The 22,739-nt window shown below is 38.5% G+C and overlaps 1 protein-coding gene across 1 annotated transcript; it reads right to left on the reverse strand.

Annotated features, from left to right (window-relative positions):
- On the reverse strand, positions 1-7,514 carry mier3b (mesoderm induction early response 1, family member 3 b). The gene is made up of 13 exons (XM_026187780.2): positions 7,385-7,514; positions 6,545-6,569; positions 6,187-6,332; positions 5,901-6,023; positions 5,622-5,745; positions 4,521-4,594; positions 4,324-4,396; positions 4,025-4,173; positions 3,775-3,856; positions 1,891-1,985; positions 1,671-1,798; positions 1,406-1,560; positions 1-1,314 (listed from the first exon to the last, which is right to left on the reverse strand). The coding sequence occupies exons 1-13, from the start codon at positions 7,391-7,393 to the stop codon at positions 839-841; spliced, it is 1,659 nt and encodes a 552-aa protein (XP_026043565.1). The 5' UTR covers positions 7,394-7,514; the 3' UTR covers positions 1-838.
- Positions 7,515-22,739: the final 15,225 nt, after the last annotated feature.

Raw genomic sequence — 22,739 nt, forward strand, 5'->3', positions numbered from 1 at the left:
AATGTAAAGAAAAAAACAAAACAAACAAACAAACAACAACAACAACAAAAAACAAAAAACAAGGCCATTCATTTGGGTTTGACTACATGGGCATTATTAAAAGGAAAAAAAAAACAAAAAAAAACTCCAGTATTGGCCACTTTGAACAAAGGTAAATAAGCAGACAGACTACAAAGCACAAGAGAACATAAAGAGAAGAAACCCAAACAAGATGGCCTTAGCAGCTTAAGCCACGACACTTCCTGGTTTCCAAGCTAATCTCCATGCTAGTGTTGCTCTTCGTACAGTTATGTATCCAGGTAGATTCAAATCATATAAAAACCATTTGCACAAGTTGGGTTACTGGAAAGTACCTGTAAACAAAAAAAAGAAAAAAAAAAATAGTACCACCTTAAACAACAAATACAGGCAACTAAATGCTAACACCAGAGCTGGGGAAACTAAGTTTTTGGCAGCTAGAAGAATGGCAGGATAAGGTACTGAAGCTCTGAAGATGGTGGGTGTAGATGTGAAGGAGGAAGAGACACATCTCTCCTACTGCAGCCCCTGGGCCCTGCTGTACATGGACGTTACACATCTCAAGACCGCAAAACAAAAATAAAATAAATGGCTATATAAACTCTTGAGAGAAATCAAGATTTTAGTTCTATATGATAGACATCACTGATGTCATATTACACAAAAAATGAAAACAAAGTATAGTCATATACATATATATAGATATATATATATATAATAGAATTTAAACAAATTGAATTTTCCAGTGAGGTCAGTCTTATGTACAAGCAGGAAAAAAAGGGATCTTAAAAGGGAAGAACAGGGAAGAAGATGAGGAAGATCACTCTGACTGAAGTGCTGCAGTGTGCTGTGTGTGGTGCCGTGCATGTGCTCCCAGAAACCCGTTGGGCTCACCGCTCCCAGCCAAGCTCCCAAAGTCTGTGACAGATACTGCCATTTTGGCGCCGGTGATTCGGTGGTGATGCGTCGTCGTCCGTCGTGCATCAAAGTCCACTCCGAGGTTACCCACGGATACGTCATTGATAAAGGAGTCAGGCAGCGCCATCTTGAGTCTCTTGGAGGGCCGCTCACAGTCCTTGTTGACGCACACGCCTCCCAGCTGGCCCAGATCTGAGTGGTAGAAGCCAGCCTCAAGCATATTGAGGCAGTCAGGTTCTGCACCATTTGCAGGGAACCCAAGGGATTCCTCGTGGTTCAGGGAACCTCGATGGAGACTGTCCAGTGGAGGAAAGCTGTAGGAGTCCAGGCAGCTAACCTCTGCAGGACTGCATACTGTGGCTACAGTGTTGCTCAAAGCTGCAAAGACACAAAACAGTTAACAACAAGAAGTAGTCATTTATTTTTATTTTTTTAAACCATCGCTGCACAACTAAGGTCTGTAACTAACCCGTGAGGTCGCTGGCAGTGATGGAGTTGAGCAGGCTAAGCTGCTGTTCTGTGGTTGTTTCCAGCCTTCCACCACCACCAGCACCTGAACACACGGAGGAGGAACTGTCCACAGCTAACCCCTCCGCTTCATCCACCAGCCTGTCCATCAGGTCACTAGAAACAAAGAAATGTCACTGGGTTTGTTTCTTCCATATTATGTGAACTTTTTTCCATTTTATTGAAGCAAAGCAATAAAGACAGACACTCCGTTTCATTTCACTTACGTTACTCCAGGATAGTTGCTGAACTTTTTCTTCCCGAACCGATTCTGCTGCACAAAGAAGTCAAAGCGCTCTGACTTTTTCCACATGTAATAAAATGCCACACATTCTGCTACTGTTCTTGTTGTGACCTGAGAGGAGAGGAGGGGGACAGAGTTTACAAAACTTTGTATACATTTTTATTTGCATACACTTGTAAAGGGAACCATAAATTCACACTTACTTTGTGTTTCTGAATGAGGTGAAAGTTCTTGTCATACATCTGAAGAGCATGTTCAAAGTTCTTGCATTCCTCTTCAGACCATGGAGGTGATTTTTCTGCAATGAAACCATGAATCCATTTTAACAATGGGTGTGCAAAGGTCATGTCGAAACCAAGACATGTCCCACCAATAAAATTCATCCCAACTGAATGGTCCATTATTCCAAACTTAGTATCAACCATTTAGGAATAACAGGCATTTTTATATAGTCTCCCATATTCCAAAGGTTCAAAAGTAATTGGACAAACTAATAATTTTTAACAAATGTTTAAATTTGCCTCAGATCTAGCACCCGTGGACAATACCAAATGTATTGATTTCTGTCGCGATGCTTTCATTGGAGCCGTGTTCAATTTCTATTTGTTTGTGGATCTTCTGCCTTCAGCTCCATCTTCAGCAAATGTTAAGGGCCCGTAACACTCACAGCGGCTACCTTGCGAATTGTAACACACACTAGACTAGAGATCGCATGATAACAATAACAAAAAATAAATAAAAAATACACTGGGATAGCCTACTCAGAGATGAAATGCCGGTTTGGCAGCATGTAGCGAGGCTCCCGATGCTTTTTAGTGTGAAGTCACTCCAGACCGCCGACAGGTCTCGCACACAACAGCCGCTCTATCAGGTGACACATACTGCTCCGACGTGCTATGGTCGCGAGCTGGTGTATGCCATGTCAAAAGTTTTGTGAGGTGCTTTTGTGATGTTTAATTCATTTTTTATTTTTTTTTTATTTCTCCCTGATATCCGATCCAGTAATTTAGGTCAAGATTGGACCGGTACCAATACTGTATATCGGGTTGTTCCATCTCCAGTTACATCCTCAGTCCTGCGTCACACATTGACATTATTTCGACTCGTTCTTCAGCTCTCAGTTTTTGTAACCCCAAACGGGTGGCTTGGCCAGACTGAAGGCAAAAATACACAATGTAGTGACCACAATGGGTCCTTAAGGGATACTCCGCTGGTTTAAGATCAGGTCACTGGCTTGGCAAGTGAAGAATATCCCATTTCTTTGCCTTGAGAAAATCTTGTTGCAGTCTCCATAATCAATAAACACATGCCATAACATTGCCTCATGTTTAACACATGATTTGGTAGTCGTTTCTCTCCTTCCCCATACTTTTCACTTCCAATCATTATGGTACAAGTTCATCTTGGTTTCATCTGTCTAAATGTTTTTAGGCAGAAGAAACTGCTCCTTTAGAGGATTCCTTGGCAGGCCTAATCAGGCGTTCTTATTATTCAGTGAAACTAGTGGTTTGTAAATGTCGTCATCAGACAGTAAACGTGAGAGTTTGCATGCCTACCTGTTTTTTGTGACCGCGCAGACTTGTCTGCTGAGACAATACAACCATGCATGCGCTCAAGCAGCGGACTTCAAGTTGATTTTAAAGAAGTATAACAGGAACGAGAACTCAGGCATCAGGCCTCCAGCTGTCAGTGTCCGCAACAGATTATAATCCAAGCTTTAGTTGTCTTATGTAGTCTTTTGGTGTTGCTGAGCGGCAATGTTTTCCTTTTTCAAAGACATCTAATTTGTCTAGTCCCAAAGGTTTATTTTGGTTTTTCAGCCTAATGATGGCATCCTACATTTGCATTAACATCTCTCATATTTTGATGTCAGTGAACAGCCATCAAGTCCAATACTTGCAATCAGCTCGACCTCACATGATCAAGAAACTGTTCATCAATTCTCATTTGTCTAATTACTGAAAAGGGGGGGCCCCATGTACAATAATGACTTTGAATGAAAGTGAAATCTACATGTGAAGCATTTTGAGTGTCTTGAGGTGCAAACGAATCACAATGACATTTCCTATGAGAAATCACTTGCTTACCTTTTGAGGACTTTACATGGTTGCAATATCTTTCTAGTGCTTCGCGGGTGTTGTAGTTGCATTTTACAAGCTCACGTAAAGCCTACATTGAAAGAATGAAAGAGTAAAAATTATAGCATTTGCCAAAATTGATCAGAAACAATTAAACAGATATGAATGTCAGAGAAAATACCTTTCTTGAGGTGCACTGCTAATAACACATTCATCATTTTATCAAACCACGTAAAGGACTGAGTAAGACATGACTGACCTGCTCATTGTCTCGCACATGCATTCCTGGTTTGTCACACCCCGTCTTTTCATCTGTCGTCCGTGACAATACTTCACACAGGAAACTTCTAACCTTGTTTTCTGATAATACACCTGGACTCCACAGTAACTCATCTTCATCTTCATATGCTATACAACCAAATACATGATGTTAAAATTAATCACCAGGTGTACATCACCTATTCTTAATTGAATGGTTAACAACACTGTAAGCAGCCACATTAAAGAATAGATTAGGAACGTGTGATGAAAGCAAAAAAAAAAAGAAGTAGTATTCACCTTTCTCCTCATCTTTGTAGTGACAGAGGCAAGAAGGAACTTCTGCTTGGTATTCCAATCCCACCATTATTTCCTATTACAAAGCATAAGAGGGCATGTCTGAATTCAAAAGCAACCTGACTTAACATGAAACAAACATGAAACGGCGAGTAAACTATATCCTATATCCATGTTTCCAAATGAAACAAATCATTTACCTTTCTCGAGTCCTCTGGGCATGGGCCATCTTCATCACACTCTGACTCTTTATCACCGTCAGAAATAGCGTTTGCTGGGGGGGTTTTTTAAAAGAAAGAAAAAAAATGTTTAACAATTAGTAAATCTTAAATACTTTAGCACACCCTGAATTTAAATGGTAGCTGCTTAATGCCAAAGCCGGATGTTTTACCCAAAAGATTTTTTTTCCAGTTTTTCTGCTAAAGGTTGTAAGATCTCCTCAAACATACTTGAAGCTTTCCAAAGAATTTAGGTAAAGTTATGTGTAAAGAACCAACACTGTTTCAAACCACAAACCCACGGTAAGTTGGCTGAGTAACACAGCTGCAAAAACAAATTTATGACAAAAATATTTTTCCAGTAAAATGACTGAGCTAATGATTCATTTTTGTTATGCAAACTGCATAACAAATCCCAGCTGTTTGTCTTTATTTTACAGTGTTATAATTATGGTTTTATTTGAGTTACTTTTCTAATCCAACCTATTTGTACTTTTTTTGATTCTGGCTCTATTTGGACATGCTAAAAATTAAATTTAGTCTTAAATGGACTTGAGAACAGCAGTCAGAGACAGATAAGCTAAGCTTAACTTACACAAATAACTGCATTAGCTGCAGACTTAACACATCTTTATCTAAATGTTTTGTTAGACAACGAGCCTTGTCGAATTTTATAACCTTAACGGTAACTTTTTCATCAACAGCTAAGTGGGAGAAGTGAATATTTCACAGTGCACAACAGTAAGTGACCCTCCTTTATAACACCAAGATCCACAGTCAAATTACCGTTTTATTGTGTGACATATTACACACTAGGTTTTAAAATAATTAAAAACTAGTCAGCTGCACCAAATATCTGTGACAAAAAGAAGGGAACTGCTACTACATTTAGCATTCACAACCAAAATCTAAATTTGAAATTTAGCAAACTACACATCTTAGTATTCTCAGTATTCTCATAATATTAATATAAAAAAATAATGAGCACATTAATCACTGTATTGCACACACTAAAAAAGATTTAATTCTGACAGTTGCAAACATAAAATACTTTTAATTTAAAAGTAGTAATCTATCACTTACATCTAAGTGTTCTTGGGAAGAAATCAGTGGCCTCATGGGAGGTAACTGAAGGAGTCAGATCATCAGCTGAGGACTGGGTCTCCTCCTCATAATCTCCAGACAGAAGGTCTTTAGCTATTTCCTCCTAGTGAGTAAAAGGAATATAAATTGTACACCATACAAAAACCATAAGTTACAAATATAGCATTGTTTTACAAATTAACGCTATATTTATTGCCAATTGCTTCTCACAAATCTACTTAGCAACTGTATAACTACCAAATAACAGCAACTCCTTACCTTATCCAAAGTCATGTCGGGGAGCTCATCAGTCAGGTCTCCAGAGGAGCTGTCTATACTGGAGCCTGCTGAGGCCTCATAGCGATAAATGGCCAACAGTTCCTCTAAAGGCATGTTCCCTTCCTGTTAAAAGAAAAATGAATGGAAAAATGTATCAATTCCATTTCACAGGGTTATACCGTTTTCATGTACGAAGTACAAGATGGTCAAGTTGGACAAATTTATACACTGCACCTATCATATGACATTTGGAATGGCATATGGATTTACTGATTTATTATAATACCTTTTCCAGATCTGCAATTTCAGATCTGAAATTTGTTCCGCCTTCCAGAGACTCTTCCTCCTCCAGAGTCCTCTCATCATCATACTCATGAACTAACATTTCTGCTGTTGGATCAAAGTCATGGTCCTCTGATGATAAAGAGCCAACTGAACGAGAAAAATGGAAAGAAAAATAAAAGAATTATAAATACCAAATTGTTATCGTGCAATAAGCAAAACCTTACTTTATTACAAACTCATAACATTTTCAGAAATTCATCTCGATATTTCTGTTTACTATTATTTGTGAAAAGTAAAAATAGAGTTTTGAAAGTACACCTTAATATAGATTAGTAAATTTTAAAAGTAAATTGTATTACCTGGACTTGAACTCCCTAGGGAAGCCTGGAAAAGAAGGGAAAAAAATACCATAAATTGGAGCAAGACAGAAAATTAGAATTAAAATAAATTACTCGGGGGCTTTAACCTCAAATATTAAAACAGGATGACCAATAAAATATTTTTACGTTGTGTGTAATATGACCCAAGGAAATAGCCGGGCAGGAAAACTGCAATTGTCGCTAATGTTACCCGATATAGGTGGCTAATACAACGCTAGCCGAGCTGCACACTCAGGAAAAGATACGTTTTTTTAAACGCTGGAATAAAAAAATTTCCCCAGAGGACTGAATAAAAAAAACCTCGTATAATCGGTTGTATATGTCATTGCAGATCCAGTACTGCTTAGCTAGCCGGAAAGCTATTTCCAAATCCAAATGTTAACGCTGTCCACCGAAAAATGTAAACACTAATTTCGTTTGCGCGGTACTGCAATCGATAAAGTCGAGCAACCTTTTAAACGTAGGTGCCGCTACTCCAGCCTGAACATCAAAAAATATTTTTCCATTCACCATAAAGATTATATGGTCTGCAATTTACTTGAACCAGCAAGCTAACGTTAAATTTACGTATGAATTTACACAGCCGCTTCACCGAAGCAGCTGAGAGCGAAGGCGCAGAGGCCTCGTAGTGAAGGATCAGTCCAGACATTTAAGCATATTTAAGAGAAATAAAAACAACAATTATGAGACGAAACACGCTACACACAAGGCAAAAAGCATTGTTTCTTCAATCGATTGCGTAAAAATGAAAAATACAGCACACAAATTTTAAAAATGTCGATTTAACATCGATTGCTTCTCCCCTGTTTTCCCTCTTACCTCCGCCATATTGGTACCTTTAGCTAATGGGCTCCTTCTAGCGCAGTACCCGGATCAGCGCTCTGAGCCAATCAGAGATCCAGGTGACTGCTTGAGTCGTGACGCCGTTCAAACCATCTACTGGTCAGACTAACGGTAATTACTAATAAACGGGTAATTTACGGTATAAAAATGTGAAAAACTGAGATTACAAGTCAAATTGCCGATACACATTCTACCTACAACATATCGGTGTCATGGCGTTGGCCGGTGCCTTACACAAAGACGGTTTACTGGAACATTCCCGGCACATCCCAGCTGATTTCCTGTTCTCCTTACCGTATTTATCGAAGCTATGGCATCTAAACTACTGTGTTGTCAACACCGTCTTGTTTTTCCGCTGTATTTCTGAAAGAACAGTCCAATGCGGAATTCAAATAGAAATCAGTTAAGGTTTTCCAGCTGTAACACTGGATATTAGGACAGTAATGTGTATGCTACTGTAATATTGCTGTTAACACACCTGTCTTCTTAAATAAAAATAATGCACAATTTAGCTATAGATAAACATTTTTTATTAAGTTGACCGTTTATTTATCATAAAATTATTTTACTTGAATTTTGATCCCTTACCAATCAAACTCCTTGGTCTGCACATTCCTCAAACTCTTCAAAGAGCAATTTGTTGTATTTCTATTTGAAAAATAATACTCTTATAAAGCACCATACTAATTATTTTAGAGATAAACATAGCAATAATTACAGTTTAAGTATGTTTTTAATCTTTTTTTATATGTTGATATATTGTACTGTTGGTATATATTTAACTTTCTCATGAGAAGCTCAACTTAATTCTGCTCAATAATTATTTTATCTCTGTTATAGCTCTTTTTCTTTCTTTATAAATACCTACTGGTAAGAGTAAATTAGACGTTACAATTAGGCAATGAAAATGTGAAATAAATAGTAGCAGCATTTTATCCATCCATCCATCTTCTTCCGCTTATCTGGGACCAGGTCACGGGAGCAGCAGCCTAAGCAGTGAAGCCCAGACCTCCCTCTCCTCCAGCTTGTCCGAGGGAACACCAAGGCATTCCCAGTCGATCATTGACCTGCAGCCTAGGGTGTCCTGGTGTCACGTGCACTTATGGACAACCTTATGTTCAACATAAGGCTGTTTGTTATGGACAAACTGCGGTTTGCACATAAGTCCAACCAAAAAACACCGCTTGGGTTCAGATCCGGGAGGCCGTTCCTCTCAATCACACCCCTCCAGGTCTCATTGCTGTTGCCCACATGAGCGTTGAAGTCTCCCAGCATTTTATTGTTATTTAATCAACATCCCCCAAAACAATTGTGAATGAAATGTGCATACTTTTGCAAAATTTCAGAGACTTTTAACTTTATCCAAAGTGCTATTTCTGTTTTGCTTGGACGGGAATTTTAAAGACAGTGTACACATGCTCACCGCTGAGAGAGGATCTGTATTGTTTGTTCTCATATGAAGATAGATCCAAAGAGAACCAACATCTTCTGAGCATGTCTCTGACCATGTGTGGAAAGTTCTTCTATTTGAGAGTGATCTGCCAGAAGTGAATCAAAAGTGCTTGTGGTAAAGGTAACTATTTTTGTTACCACATCAACAACATGGTTAATATTTAGCACTGAGTCACACAACACCTCCAGTTTCAGTTCTGCTGTCATTTCATATCTCTTTCTCTTGCATCCACTTCAAAAGTCTGAAATTTTTCCCTGTCAGATTTGGACAGCCATTGGCTGCGATACCGGTTTGTCCATTTTCAACCTCCATGAACAATTCACTTACTATCAGAGTCTGTTTCACTGAGTGCATTGCTGCCAGCTCCTCTGTAATCTCAGACTCTTTCGTTACCACATGTACAAAGATGAGTAACTGAGGTGTGTGGTGAACATCAGAGCTCTCATCTGGAGCCAAGGAGAAAACAGACTAAACTGTCTGCTTTTTCTTTAAAGTTAAGTGCCACCAAACATTCTTTGATAAACTTACAATTTTGTGGGAAATCACAAAACTGGTCTTGAAAGTTCCATCCCTGGATGTGTAAAGCTTGGTAAAAAGTCCTTGCTGCTTTTGCAGCTTTGCTAGCAAAGGTTCAGATGTCTGTCCGCACTCTGCATCAGTCAAGAGCTTGTCGGTGTGTGCTTACTTTCATAATGGAGAATGTGATTGTAATCGTTACACACACAATCAGCTCTCCACAAACTAAGCATGCGGTTTTGCCTCTGATTTGAGTAAACGCATTCTTACAAGTCCAAGTCTTGTTAAAAAGTCCACATTCTGCATCGGTCTTTCTTTGTTTAGTGTGAGCTGGCATCTTTCGGCGCTGGCAAACTCACATCTCTCAAACATGACGCTGCATTTGCTTGTATGTAAATTTAAAAAATAATAGCCGGCAACTTTAAAACAAAAGCAATACATTTGTATAATGATTTCCCACAAAATCACAAAAACCAGTAAATCATTTTCTTATGGGGATCATTATGGAGTGTTTGGGGGCTAAAATGGGACAAACTGCATGATGTATTCCATTTTTAAACCATGGGGTTGAATATGATGTCAGCCCACCCTTTTCACCCTTTTGCAGCTTCAGTCTGCATGCCTAGGTGCTTGATTTCATAAACCAGAGACCATGGCATTAACTGAAAAACCTGAATTCAACAATTTGGATCAGTGATTTAATAGTTATAGTGTATTTATGTTTAACCTCCTAGGACCTGGCGTCCACATATGTGAACATCACATTTTGGGTTATTTAGACCAAAATACTCAATTTTGCTCTACAAGGGCCTGATATCCACGTACGAGGACATTATACTGCTACCGTTCTATCAAAACTTTAAACGAATATCCTCATATGTGGCTCTTATTTTTCTTAAAAACAAAAATAAGGTAAAAAAAATCTGGTAATTATTTGTTTTTACATTCATCGGGCCCAATCAGCCCAAATATCAAAGAGAAATTAAAAATGCATGCCGTGGAAGAGTTCGGGTCTTAGGAGGTTAAATGCTAATTTCCCTTTTACATCACGTGGGCTAGTAAGAGACTACCAATGGGCTGGATGTGGCCTCCAGGCTGTACAATGCCCAGCACTGACACTGGTTACACTTACAAGACACTTTATTAACAACACTTTGCTAACACTGTGTTGCGCCCACCTTTTCTTTTAAAGCTGCCTTAGTACTACAGATTCAAGAAGGTGCTGGAATCATTTCTCTTGAGATTTTTGGCCAAATAGTCGCTGCAGATTTATTAGCTGCATACCGTGATATGGATCTTCTGCACCGCTACATGCCAAATGTGCTCTATAGGTTTGAGATCAAGTGACTGTGGAGACAATCTGACTAAGATGAACTCAGTGACAGGTTCAAGAAACAACTTTAAGATTATTTGATCTTTGTGACATGGTAGGTTATCTTGCTGAAAACAGTCATCTGAACATTAGGCTGTGGTCATAAAGAGAGGGACATGATCAGCAAGGCTGGATCAGAAATCAAGACTCATCAGACCAGACAATGTTTTTTAAGCCTTCTGTTGTCCAAATTTGGTGAGTCTGTTTGAACTGTAGCCTCAGTTTCCTGTTCAGGACGGACTGCTGTTGTGGCTTTCTGCTGCAATTCATCTATGCCAGTGATTGAGGTGTGATTATTCGATTGACGGTTGCCTTCCTATCGGCTGTAAGTAGACAAGCCATTTTCTCCACATTTCTGGTATCAACAAGGCATTTTCACCCACTCACTGGGTATTTTATTTTTCAGACTCTTCTCTGTAAACCCTAGAGTTGTTGGGGTTCAGATACTGAAATACTCAGACCAGTCCATCTGGCCTTAACAACCTTTCCCAAGTTCAAACAATTTCACCTCAAAATTTCAATTCACTTCGGCAGGTTGTATTGGGCGTGTCTGCTCGCCTAAATACTAGAGTGTGAATTTTGTTTGAATTGCTGTTGTAATTATTTCTGTATGACATAAAATGTGAACTACCTCTTTAAGGCAAGAGTTCTGCATACCAGAGAATTACTTTTAGGAAATACTAAAACAATATAAAATGTACTGTACAGGCCAACAGGGGGTAGCCTGATCATACAATATATAGGAGTTTGTTCACAAAACTGAGCTCCCCACACAATCTTCCCTCTTTTCCTGTTTTGGAAAAGAGGGAAATGGGATAAGAGTCGTGAAAGCTCTTATCCTATTTGTTCATGCAGTCACATATAAAAACAAACTGACAGTTTTGGCAAGGAGTGGTGTATGTTGGAGAATCCAGATTTCAATCTATAAGGTAACAGGCAATTGTTGTCGTTGGTTCTGTATTTATTTAGGGATTTCAAGCTCTTGAACTGGGTTCACAGGCCAGTAAGCAAGGTTTCTTAAAGTTGTAACTTGAGTTTTTGCTATTAAAGCCTTCAAATGTTTGTACACAGCACGTCAAAGATAAAGGGGCTTATTTCCTGGTCGGGTCAGATTCAGAGCAGAGGTGAGGGGCCTTCCTGCAGTATAACAAAGTTATCTGTGCGCTTTTGCCATGTCAACCACTACATTTGTCTTAGACTGGGGACGTGAATACATTTTTTTGTGTCAAAAGCTGGGGAAGGGGTTTTGTGTCTGTATGATTTAAAGAACAAGAACAAAAAAAGGATTTAAAAAAGTTAATATTCCAGTTTCCGCTTGTCCCGTTTGGCCATTCAGAGCACAAACAAAAAGGTGGAGTTTCCACAGGAGTGATGTGACATTAAAATCCACATTACACGTAGAAGAGGGTCGAACTGCTTGATTGTGCTCGTAATGGTTGCCAGCACTGAATTAGATGACACAGAATTGCAATGGTGTTGCTGTGTTTGACCAAAAACCTTGTATTCATTGGAGGTGGTTAGTATATATACAAAGACTACACTCGGATAAACACATCTTAACCTTGTGATGCAAACCAGACGTAATATCTAACTAATAAACACTGATTTGTGAGTTTCAAGTGGTGGGCGTTTTAAACTTATTGTAGCAAGTAAACACCTCTGTGTCTGCAAAACAGAATCCCCAGTAAGGCGTAGGAAGAGGGCAGCGTGGGCTTCGTTTGGAGGACTTTACAAACAGATGAGTCACTGTTTTTTCGGAGAGTTCAGAAACCCATCTCTCTGTAGGCCACCACATTTGCTAATTATCTAAGCTACTTTAGACCACTAAAAGTTAAACAACCACTGATGCATACACTGCATTGAGTTGACATCTTAAATGAATGAATAACCTCCCCAAAAGGTTTAGGTCATCGTATCCGGCAGATGATTCTTCTTTTTTGTGTTTCTCTTTGCACAGGTGGTCATGTTTGGATGTGCATACTAAGTAGAGTAAATAATTAAAGCAGAGTAAAATGTCTTTCTTCCTTCTCTACTCTGTAGATAATTTATGATTGCCATAATTATTTGAAAGCCCAGTTTTAAAACAACAACAATGTAGCCAGGAAGATGTGGGCCCTTACCCAATGAGTGAAGCTGTCAGGTCAACAAGTTATCCTCTGACGTAGGTTATGGGGAGGCGGTGATAAAGGGTCACAGTACATTGTTACAGAGTAAAAACGGATGTGGCTAATTAACACAGACGCTAACCTACACTGTTTTTTCAGCTTCCCGGCAAATGCCCACTCTACTGATGTGCTATTCAATACATTGTAACTGTAATAACGCATAATTATCTATTATATTTCAGGCCATCTGAAAACATCAACCACATATTCTGTGATTTAGACGTCACTGGAGGATGTTGCACTGAATGAACTGTTAGTCTTGAAAAATTTTAGTATTATTATTTTTTGATTCTGTACCCTAAAGCACTAAAAAAAATTGTAATCTAATTTGCATGGTTATCTAACGCAGTATGATGTGTTAGATAACCATGCTTCTTTGCAAATGTAGCAGGACAGGAACAGACTCCTCAATTTTGTCAAGAAGACCATTAAATCACTACTGTGCAAAAGTGTCAAGCCACCTCTCATTTATTTATATATTGCTAGGAAAATTGAAAATACGTGCAAACATGCATGCATATAACTTTAAGTTTGTACAATTCTAAAAAGCTTTACAGTCAATATTTGGTTTGACCACCTTTATTCTTTCACAAAGCCCAAACATTTTATTTGGGCATTTCTTTATAAAGTCTTCAGGAATAGTTTTCTAGCCTTCTTGAAGGACATCCAAAGCTCTTCTTTGGATGTTGGCTTGTTGATGTTTTGATGATGCAACAATGGTTCAATAATTTTGTTGCCTGAGCTATGAGAGGAGGACAATCCATGACTGACAGTGCTCAATTGTGTGTTTTTCTATCTAGGTATGCTTTTACCACATTGGGAGTGTGTTTGGGGTTAATGTCATGTTGAGAAATGAAGCTGTTGCCAATTACACACTTTCTAGATGGTACTTTTCTATGTTCATAATTATTGATCCAAAAACACAGTATAAAAATACAGTTATCTTTGGTATTTTTCATAGATTAAACAAAGAAAATAGGAACTAATTATGTGTTTTCAGGCCCTGAAGTACCTAAAGATAAAATGTGTGTGTGTGTTATTTGTGGGCACAAAACTGGTTCATCTACTGTGTTAGGTGTTGTTTTTAACTTTTGTTATTGAATTATTCGGCTCGAGACTTTTGCAACGTACTGTATGAGAATAACAATATTCGTTTTGCATACTGAAACTAATGAAAGGTAGAAAATGCAGCGCATGCAATACCTTTAATTGTACACAGATCACAATCCCAAATGGGATGCTGTGTAAAATGCAAATTCAGTTCAATTCAATTTTAATTACCGTATAGGGAGACAAATCACCATCGAGGTACTTTATATTATAAGGTAAAGACCCTACAATTAAAAAACGAATACAGTAATTTGCAAATTTATGAAACACATATTTTATTCATAACAAGTCAGAAACATTACTGGGTACCAAAAAAAAGTTTTTCTCGGAAGCAAAGATGAGCATTGGTTCACCTTCTTGCAAATGAAGCAAAACAAAACAATCTGCAAACTGGGACAGAATTATCATCCTCAGCATAAAATTGCACAGGCTTTGGATAGCTCATCATAAAGTACATAATATCAAACATTTCAGTGAATGTGGAGACAAGAACAGGACAGAAAATTAATACTGGATGGTTGTTCTAATAGCACTGCATGAAAAACAGGCATGATTCGGCCATGGAAATCACTGCATGAAATCACACTCTTTGGACACAGTTCCCTGTGCCTTCCACAAATGCCGGTAAAAACTGAAGAAGCCATACATGAACACTGACAGGGCTGGACTGGGACAAAAAATCAGCCCGGGCATTTTGACTAGAGACCGGTCCACCAGGTATTATAGGAAAAACCATAAAGTCTTTGAATGAAAACAAACGCTGTTGTGACAGTGATGTACAGTCTTGTATGTATGATTTCTATATGTTGTACATCAGATAAAAACTTTGGTTGTAAGATTCAGATAATTATTTAATAAAAGCTAGATATTGTAAACAGTGTTGGGAAGTTTATCTTTAAAATGTATTCCATTACAGAATACAGAATTCATGCCCCAAAATCTATTCTGTAACGTATTCCGTTACGTTACTCAATGACAGTAATGTATTCTGAATACTTTGGATTACTTAATATATTATCATGCTTTTTACAACAACGTGAATGTACTATTGCTGTGTGATTTATTACTATTACTGAAGGTCCGCGACTCCAAACTGTAGTAAAGGGACCTCTGACTAATACGGCGGGGTCCCTGTCGGCTCGTAGCCGAAAAATAGCTTTACTTTGTTGTGTGGGTCAACTTTTCTTGAGAGAGACAGAGAGAGGCGTTGAAAGGCTGCTCCAACAGAACTTATTGTTTTCGGAGGAAAACACGAACACGGTGTACAGTCGAGTCTTAATAGCTTACTTACAGCTGGGCTCGTCAGGCACTCTTCTTGGCTGCAGTGGTTATTATTATATTTACATGCTTCCAGCTCCCGTTTTTCCTCGATGACAACTCGTACCTTTCCACTCCCCTTTTTCTCCCTCCTCGCGCTCACAGACCCATAACGTGTATGGCAGTCCATTCTCCCTGCAACACGGACTACACTGCCCATGATGCTACATTCTTTAGAGCTATGCTTGTAGCATTCTGCCTGTTAGCTTAGCACAACAACAACAACAACGAAAAGGCGCTCTCTCACCCAGGAAACACACAGTCGCAGAGAGAGAGAGAGAGAGCGTCGCCCTGTAACCATGGCAACCGTAACGCTGCCGCCTGGAACAAAAGAACGTAGCTGTCAAACAAAACCCAAACAGTCCTGACCCGCGACAAAATGAAACAGGAAAGTACCGCAGTGTAATCCATTTATTTCAACAAAGTAACTGTATTCTGAATACCACCTTTTTAAACGGTAACTGTAACGGAATACAGTTACTCATATTTTGTATTTTAAATACGTAACGGCGGTACATGTAATCCGTTACTCCCCAACACTGATTGTAAATGAGAATAAGAAAGAAAAGTATTTCTTTGTGCCCCCCTCTCCCTGTTAATGCCCTACCTGGCCCCCTGGCAAAACTTTGCTAGATCCGCCCCTGCACAGTTACCAGCTGTCAGCTACTTAGAAAAGGATACTGGTGTTATTTGTCTCTCAGAAACAGTTCATAACTTCCCTTCAACTCATTCATGTCACCTAAAGGTAAACCCGTTTCTCCATCACCTGTTCAGCTCTGATGATTCAGTAAGGACATCTCCTGGTTTCATCTTCATGTTTCCCTCTCACCACATATCCAAGCCGATATCATGACCAGCAGCTTTTACAGCTGTGGCTCCAGCAAACATCAGCTGATACTAGAAAGTAATAGAAGTTAATATTAAATAGATTCTAACAACAGCTGATCAAGCTTGAACATGCTGCTGTTGTTTAGCACAACAACCGCTGGTTTCCTGTGGTGCAAAGTGGGCGATAAACAAGCAATTGATCAGTTTCATGATTGAATGAGAGAAGAAGAGACAGCTGACAGCATAAAGACAGAGAAAAACTCCAGCTTTGTGTCTTTTTCCATTGTAGCTGAAGTCCGGGACAAACTGTGTTCCTTTTCACCTCAATACGAAACGCGTAATATTTTCTCGGAATACGGGACAATTCCGTTTTTTAGGGGACGGTTGGCAACTCTACTAACTAACCTTATGAATAAAATAAAGTTCACTATCAGTAACATAGCACCCACCCAGCTGTAGAAACTCCGTCATGCTAGCTAGTACGCAGTACAAGTTATTGTAAGTGACGGTAAAAAGTCAGCACAATGAAAATAAACTCCACCTAAACTTGGTTTATATCTGACCCAGATAGACTGCAGGTCATAACTTCTTACCTGAAGTTCAGTTCACCTGACACTCGGACCGGCGGCCGCCTCGGGTCTCTCCTCCTCCTGCCTCACCGTTCCCTCATCCCTGGCCTCTTGTGGCAGCTCCGCCATAGCCACCACCAAACAACTGAGTTATTTTTACACATTTGCCAGCATCTGGCCAATCCATCACCTTTCATTGTTTATACTGTTATAAAAATAGATAAATTAAAAGTCCAGCTATGAACACTGATGCAAAAAGTAACTGTCTTCTTTGGGCCAAAACTCATTTAAAATGAACTGAGGACAACTGGAGGTTATGAAGTTTGCAAATCCTTGCTTTTTCTTTTTCTTTACATTTGTACACACCTATTTATTTGGAAGTGGGGTTTGTACATTATGGTCTTTTAAATCTAAATTCAAAGTGGCTGCACACTTGTTAAATTAAATGTGTTCATAATCATGTATTTTCAGAATTATAAAAATACATACATCATATATGAGCTGTTCTTTTATAGAAAACGCTGTAGTAATTCATTGTTTACTTAAGTGAGGCAATACATTTATGCACCACCAGGTGGCAATATGTGACAGATTTGTGTTCCTCATGACTCAGCTTTAGCCTTTTCCATTTCCTCTGTGCCCCAAACACCATCCTTCAGGCTTCAACAGTGAGTGTGAGCACTGACTATGTGTTGTGTTGATATTTTAACATGAATCATGTAAAACTCCAGCATGTGCAATGACACAGCTTTGTTTGGAAGTGCAGTATTTATTCCCACATGCTGCTCACTAAACAGTCAGCAGCTGCAGAGCAAGTTCTATAGCATCAATAAATTTTCTGTAGTACTCGGCCATTTCAAACGTTTATATTATTCACCAGTAACACAAACAAGCTGCTTTCTTTCCTGTAGTATTTTGCAATTTCCATGAAATCCTGTAATACTGATTGCGCACATTAATAATTGTAAAATAATATGACATGAAGTGGCTACAAATGCAAGCAAACAGTTTACAGGGCACTAAATTTAACTCTATCAACAGCTTTTGCTTGCTAGAATAGTCCAAATGTAACTGTTGTTGCAAGACTGGTGCAACCATTATTTTAGTGCCGTCAGATGCTCTTTTAGGAAGATATGAAGGAAATCTTAACATACTCACTGGGAGATTATTATGTTTTATAAATGCCATAAACATACTGTAATCCTTTAGCACATCTATTATGTCCCACTTAATGAGTCATTTGTTCAGGGATGTTATTGCACATTACATGAAAAGTATGTTTAAAAAAAAAACAGTTTTTTTACTGGGACATTCAAAGGCCTATTAGGCTCAAGTAGTTCTGTTTTTTGGTACTGAAGCGTTAGATGTTTTATTTTTAGGCACAAATCTGAGTCAGTGGTGCTGTAACATAACAACACGTGTTTGGTCACCCAAGATTTGAGCATGTTTATTACTAAATATTGCTCTGTATCATAGCTCTCAACACTCAGCCTTCTAAATCCAGGACTTTTTTTCTTTTTAAAAAATGTATTAACAAATTCGTCTTACTGAAATTTTGACTTTGGCTTGTTTTTCTCTACCTCAAATTTGTCTGCACAAACCACAAATGCAAAATGGGTTTATGTGCAAAAAGGAAAATGCTTCTGGAAATATTCATTTGTCTAAATTTAAATGAACCCTTTCAGTCTCTGAGGAGGATTTTGATTATATTAAGGGGACATTAGCAGCAGTTGGTACATATAGGTGCAGAGGGGTCTTTGAAAATGAAAGAATACTCTGTAGTACGTTTACATCGCTGTCTGTGCCTGAGATGCGACACCAGCTCAGATTATTAAAAATGTAAAGCATAGTTGAAAATAACCTTAAGTGGTCAGAAATAGCGTGATTACGATCACAGACTTTGCTAATGGCTGTCCTTACCTTATCATTATTGCTTATATTAGTTCAGTCAGCATCAAACAATTTGTGAAAATTGGCATTTCATTCACACTTAAGTGGACTGTACCAGATGGTAGCAACTGAGACTGACAGACTGAGAGATTTTTCATTAAATCAGCCCTTAAAGTACCCACTGACACTACTTTAATGCAGCCATCATGGGCTGGTACACGGACTTCTCCAGTTTGTTGGGTATCTGTTATATATTTTCAGGTGATGCTTTGGTTGGGAATTCGAGGCATGCATTAACTGAGAGTATTAGCAGAGCTCCATCTCTGCACCCATGCTGAGCTCCACAGCAGAACACCACAGAGCTCATCTTTAACTGTCTGATTTGATTTAACTTAAAACATCATGTATGAATGCAGTCTAATTTAACAGTGCTTTAAATCCGCCCTACTACACTGTTTATCAGTGCACAGTCAGTGTTAGAGGTTGCAAATGTTGAATAAATCCAGTAGTAAAAGCTTGGCAGTTCAGCGTGTGCTCTCTTCATTTTTGCAAATGCTGGAACACTGAGTAGTGAGAGCTCACTTCAAGGCGGAGTAACAGTGAGTGGGCACTGCAATTTCCTCTCTTTCTGTAGTCAGACGCAGTTGTGGAGGTGTTTGTATATATCCATAACCTGCGTCATACTGTGTACTCACATGCTTTAATATGAGATCACTTCTTTCAAAGTCTTGTTTTAAATAGCAGTTATGGAAATGCCCATATTTGTAAGAATGATGGGCATTAAACGCTTGAGAGAATTTCCAATCTCAAAAAACACAAAGTGGAGAAGCGAAAACGAGGTACTGGATCCAGCAGTAGGCTCGTGTAATGTTTATTTTCTTATATTTATGCTCCCTATACAAGTATTGATTCAGCTGTAGCCGTGAACATTACTAAGCACCAGTTCTCACCAGTGGGTAAGGTTTTTAGTGTGAGCAGGATGTCGTGCTCTAAACGATCCTTTAATTTGAGTATTGTGCAGAATATGCAAAGTGATGAGCAACGTACCAAATGTGAAGGATAGAGGAAACAGCTGTGTTGTCACCGATAAGAGCATCCTCATGATGAGACATGTGGGTGATTCTGTCTCCATGGCAACCCAAGATTCAACCGCTAGAACAGTTTGTGAAAGGAGGAGAACAGAAGATGCTGAGGCTGAAAACTTGGGACGTTTTTGAACTTTTTTTCTTTTCCTTTCTTTGAGTATAATTTCATTCAGATATCACACATACAACTCCCACTCCTAACAGAGACATTTTTACAGTTTCTTTATTACAATGGTCTGCTGTCGCGTTTAGCCACCTACTCGATCGTTCCCAAATGATTGTAGAAAAAGAGACTAATTAGACAATTGTGTCTTTTGCCTTAAGGACACAGCTGGCTTTTCGATTAGGGGAACAAGTGAAATGGTTTGAACTACTACTCTTTGACTAATTTTCACATCTATGAAAGCCATATACAACCCTGAAAATAGCAAATACTTTTGAAGGGGGAACGAGCCTTTAGAAATTTGAGAGCTACTGCTTTAGATTACTTTAATTCTCAAAGTCATATTAATCACTTCTTTTGTAACAACAAAGGAGAAAATTACTGTGTGAATGGGAAAAAGGTTTCTTCTCATAACTCCACAAAGAAGCTGTGCACTTACAATGAACTATTTGGGCTTTTTCTGAATCTTTCATTTTTGGTTGTACAGAGTATAACTTTTCTTTTTGTTATATTTTGCTTGCGATAGTTTCTTTATCCAAGAAGACGCACATGAATGCACATCCTAAGATGATGATATTGTTTAGCACAGAAAAGATTTGTTGACTATGATAGCAACATTATTTGTACTTTATGCTTAACATAATATTCCATCATTTGTTCCCATTTCTTTTGCAAAATCCAACTATGTCTTGGTGTGTGTCTATAATAATAAAGGATTGCATTTATATAGCACTTTTCGGGGCCCTCAAAGCACTTTACAATTCATTCACTCTCACACTGGTGGAGGCAAGCTATAGTTGTAGCCACAGCAGACTGACAGAAGCTAGGCTTGGCCAGTAGGCGGTAGGTGAAGTGTCTTGCCCAAGGACACATCAACCAAGACTGTCCGAGTCGGAGCTCGAACCGGCAACCTTCCGGTTACAAGACAAACTGCCAACTCTTTGAGTGTGCACTGTGTCCTTAAAAAAAATGTGAGGGAACTGGACAAGTGAAGAAGTGGCAGAGCTATCTATATAGATCTGACATAGGAACTGAGACATCTGGCACAGCTGATCTATCTACTGTTCACGAAAACCTCATTAGAAATGGCCTCAGCTGTCAAATCAAATCAAATCAAATCAAATCACTTTTATTGTCACATCACATGTGCAGGTACATTGGTACAGCACGTGAGTGAAATTCTTGTGTGCGAGCTTCACAAGCAACAGAGTTGTGCAAAATACAATAATGTAAACAAGCAAAATACAAGAATGGCTACATCTGAAACTAATAAATATATGTACAATATATAATAGTATATGCATTTCTGGATGTGTATACTAAATATTTTTCTACGTGTGTGTGTGTGTGTGTGTGTGTGTGTGTGTGTGTGTGTGTGTGTGTGTGTATACACATATTTTACAAATTAAATAGAGTAAACAATAAATAAAATATATAAAAATATACAGAGTTGAGACATGTGCAAAACAGTGGCATTACTGTACAGTATACTGTACAGTCATTGCTGTCAAAAAGGCATTCTCAAGGAAGGAAAACAAAACAGGGAGAAAATACTGAGGTATGCCAAATTACACAAGAACTGGAGTAAAATCTGCGGCAACAGGAGTGTTGAGTACAAATTAGAATTTTTTTTGATGATCAACATTTGAAATTGTTGGTTCAAATCATTGTCAATATGTATGGAGGACGTCAGGAGAGAGGTACAATAGTGAGAGTCTACAGCAACCTGTAAAAACCAGCAGGAGCTCTGTCATGGTTTGGGGTCATAATCTAGCCAGTGGTGTGGGGGATCTTGTCAAAATTGCTGTAGAAAAGCACCATCAGATTCTGATCCACCATGCAATACCATCTGATTTCCAGTTGCTTCATTTCTTAAGATGACAATGATCATAGTAGAGTTTTAGATGTCCTTTGAGAAGCCTGGGGAACTATTTCTAAAAACTTAATGCTTACCTAAAAGAGTTCAGGTTGTGTTAAAGAATAAAAGTGGTCATGTGTATTCTGTGTTTCTATGTATTTTAATACACGTCAGTAAATTGCTGTACCTATTTCCCATTTTCCTACAAAATCTAAAAATATTAGTGGCGGTTCAATACTTTTGCACAGTACTATATGCAAGTTGAAGTTGGAAGAGAACATTATGACCTAAATTTAGGTCAACAATTAGTTCTGAGTGACTATATCTTTTGATGTCCAGCCATCTGGCCATGGTTCTCTATTAAGTTGTGATTAAAGGATGAAAGCCAATCTGTGGGAGGACTTTTTCTTAAAAATAAACTTAGAAGATTGTCATTATCACACACTAAAAGTAAGAACGTCTTCTGATGTTGTCAGTTATACTGATAGGAATCAGTTGTGGTGCCTAATTAAATTGAAAAATTAATGAATTTGACTTTGAAGGAAGTAGAAATAATTGATGCTATCTTCAAACAGAAAACCCGTCATTTAAAGAGCACTCAACTGTATCCAGAGTTGTGTGTCTTTATATAAAAGCTGTCTGCAAAGTGTGATAAGAGGATAATATATATATATATCTATAACTATTTCCTCACCTGAAATTTTTTATCCCATGGGTTCTCAGCCAAGGCAGACAGTGTCGCTGCCTTTTGTGCTGCTTCACAAAGAAATCTGATGGGTGACGAAAAAGCAGTGCAGATATCTGATTGTTAAATATCTCTATTCACTTGTCAGACTTTTGACACTGTTCTAAATTTGGTAAAAGAGGAAGAAAAGAGCCAAAAAAAATGGTTAAAAAAGGAACTTAGTGAGAAGAAATGATAAGGGATTTCTTTATTGAAACACTGGCTCACAGGAGAGTAGCTCTAAATGCACGAGTTTAGAGTCTCCCCAAACTTTAACAACT

This window comes from Astatotilapia calliptera, chromosome 12 (assembly GCF_964374335.1).
Source record: "Astatotilapia calliptera chromosome 12, fAstCal68.1, whole genome shotgun sequence".
NCBI classification, from domain to species: domain Eukaryota; kingdom Metazoa; phylum Chordata; class Actinopteri; order Cichliformes; family Cichlidae; genus Astatotilapia; species Astatotilapia calliptera.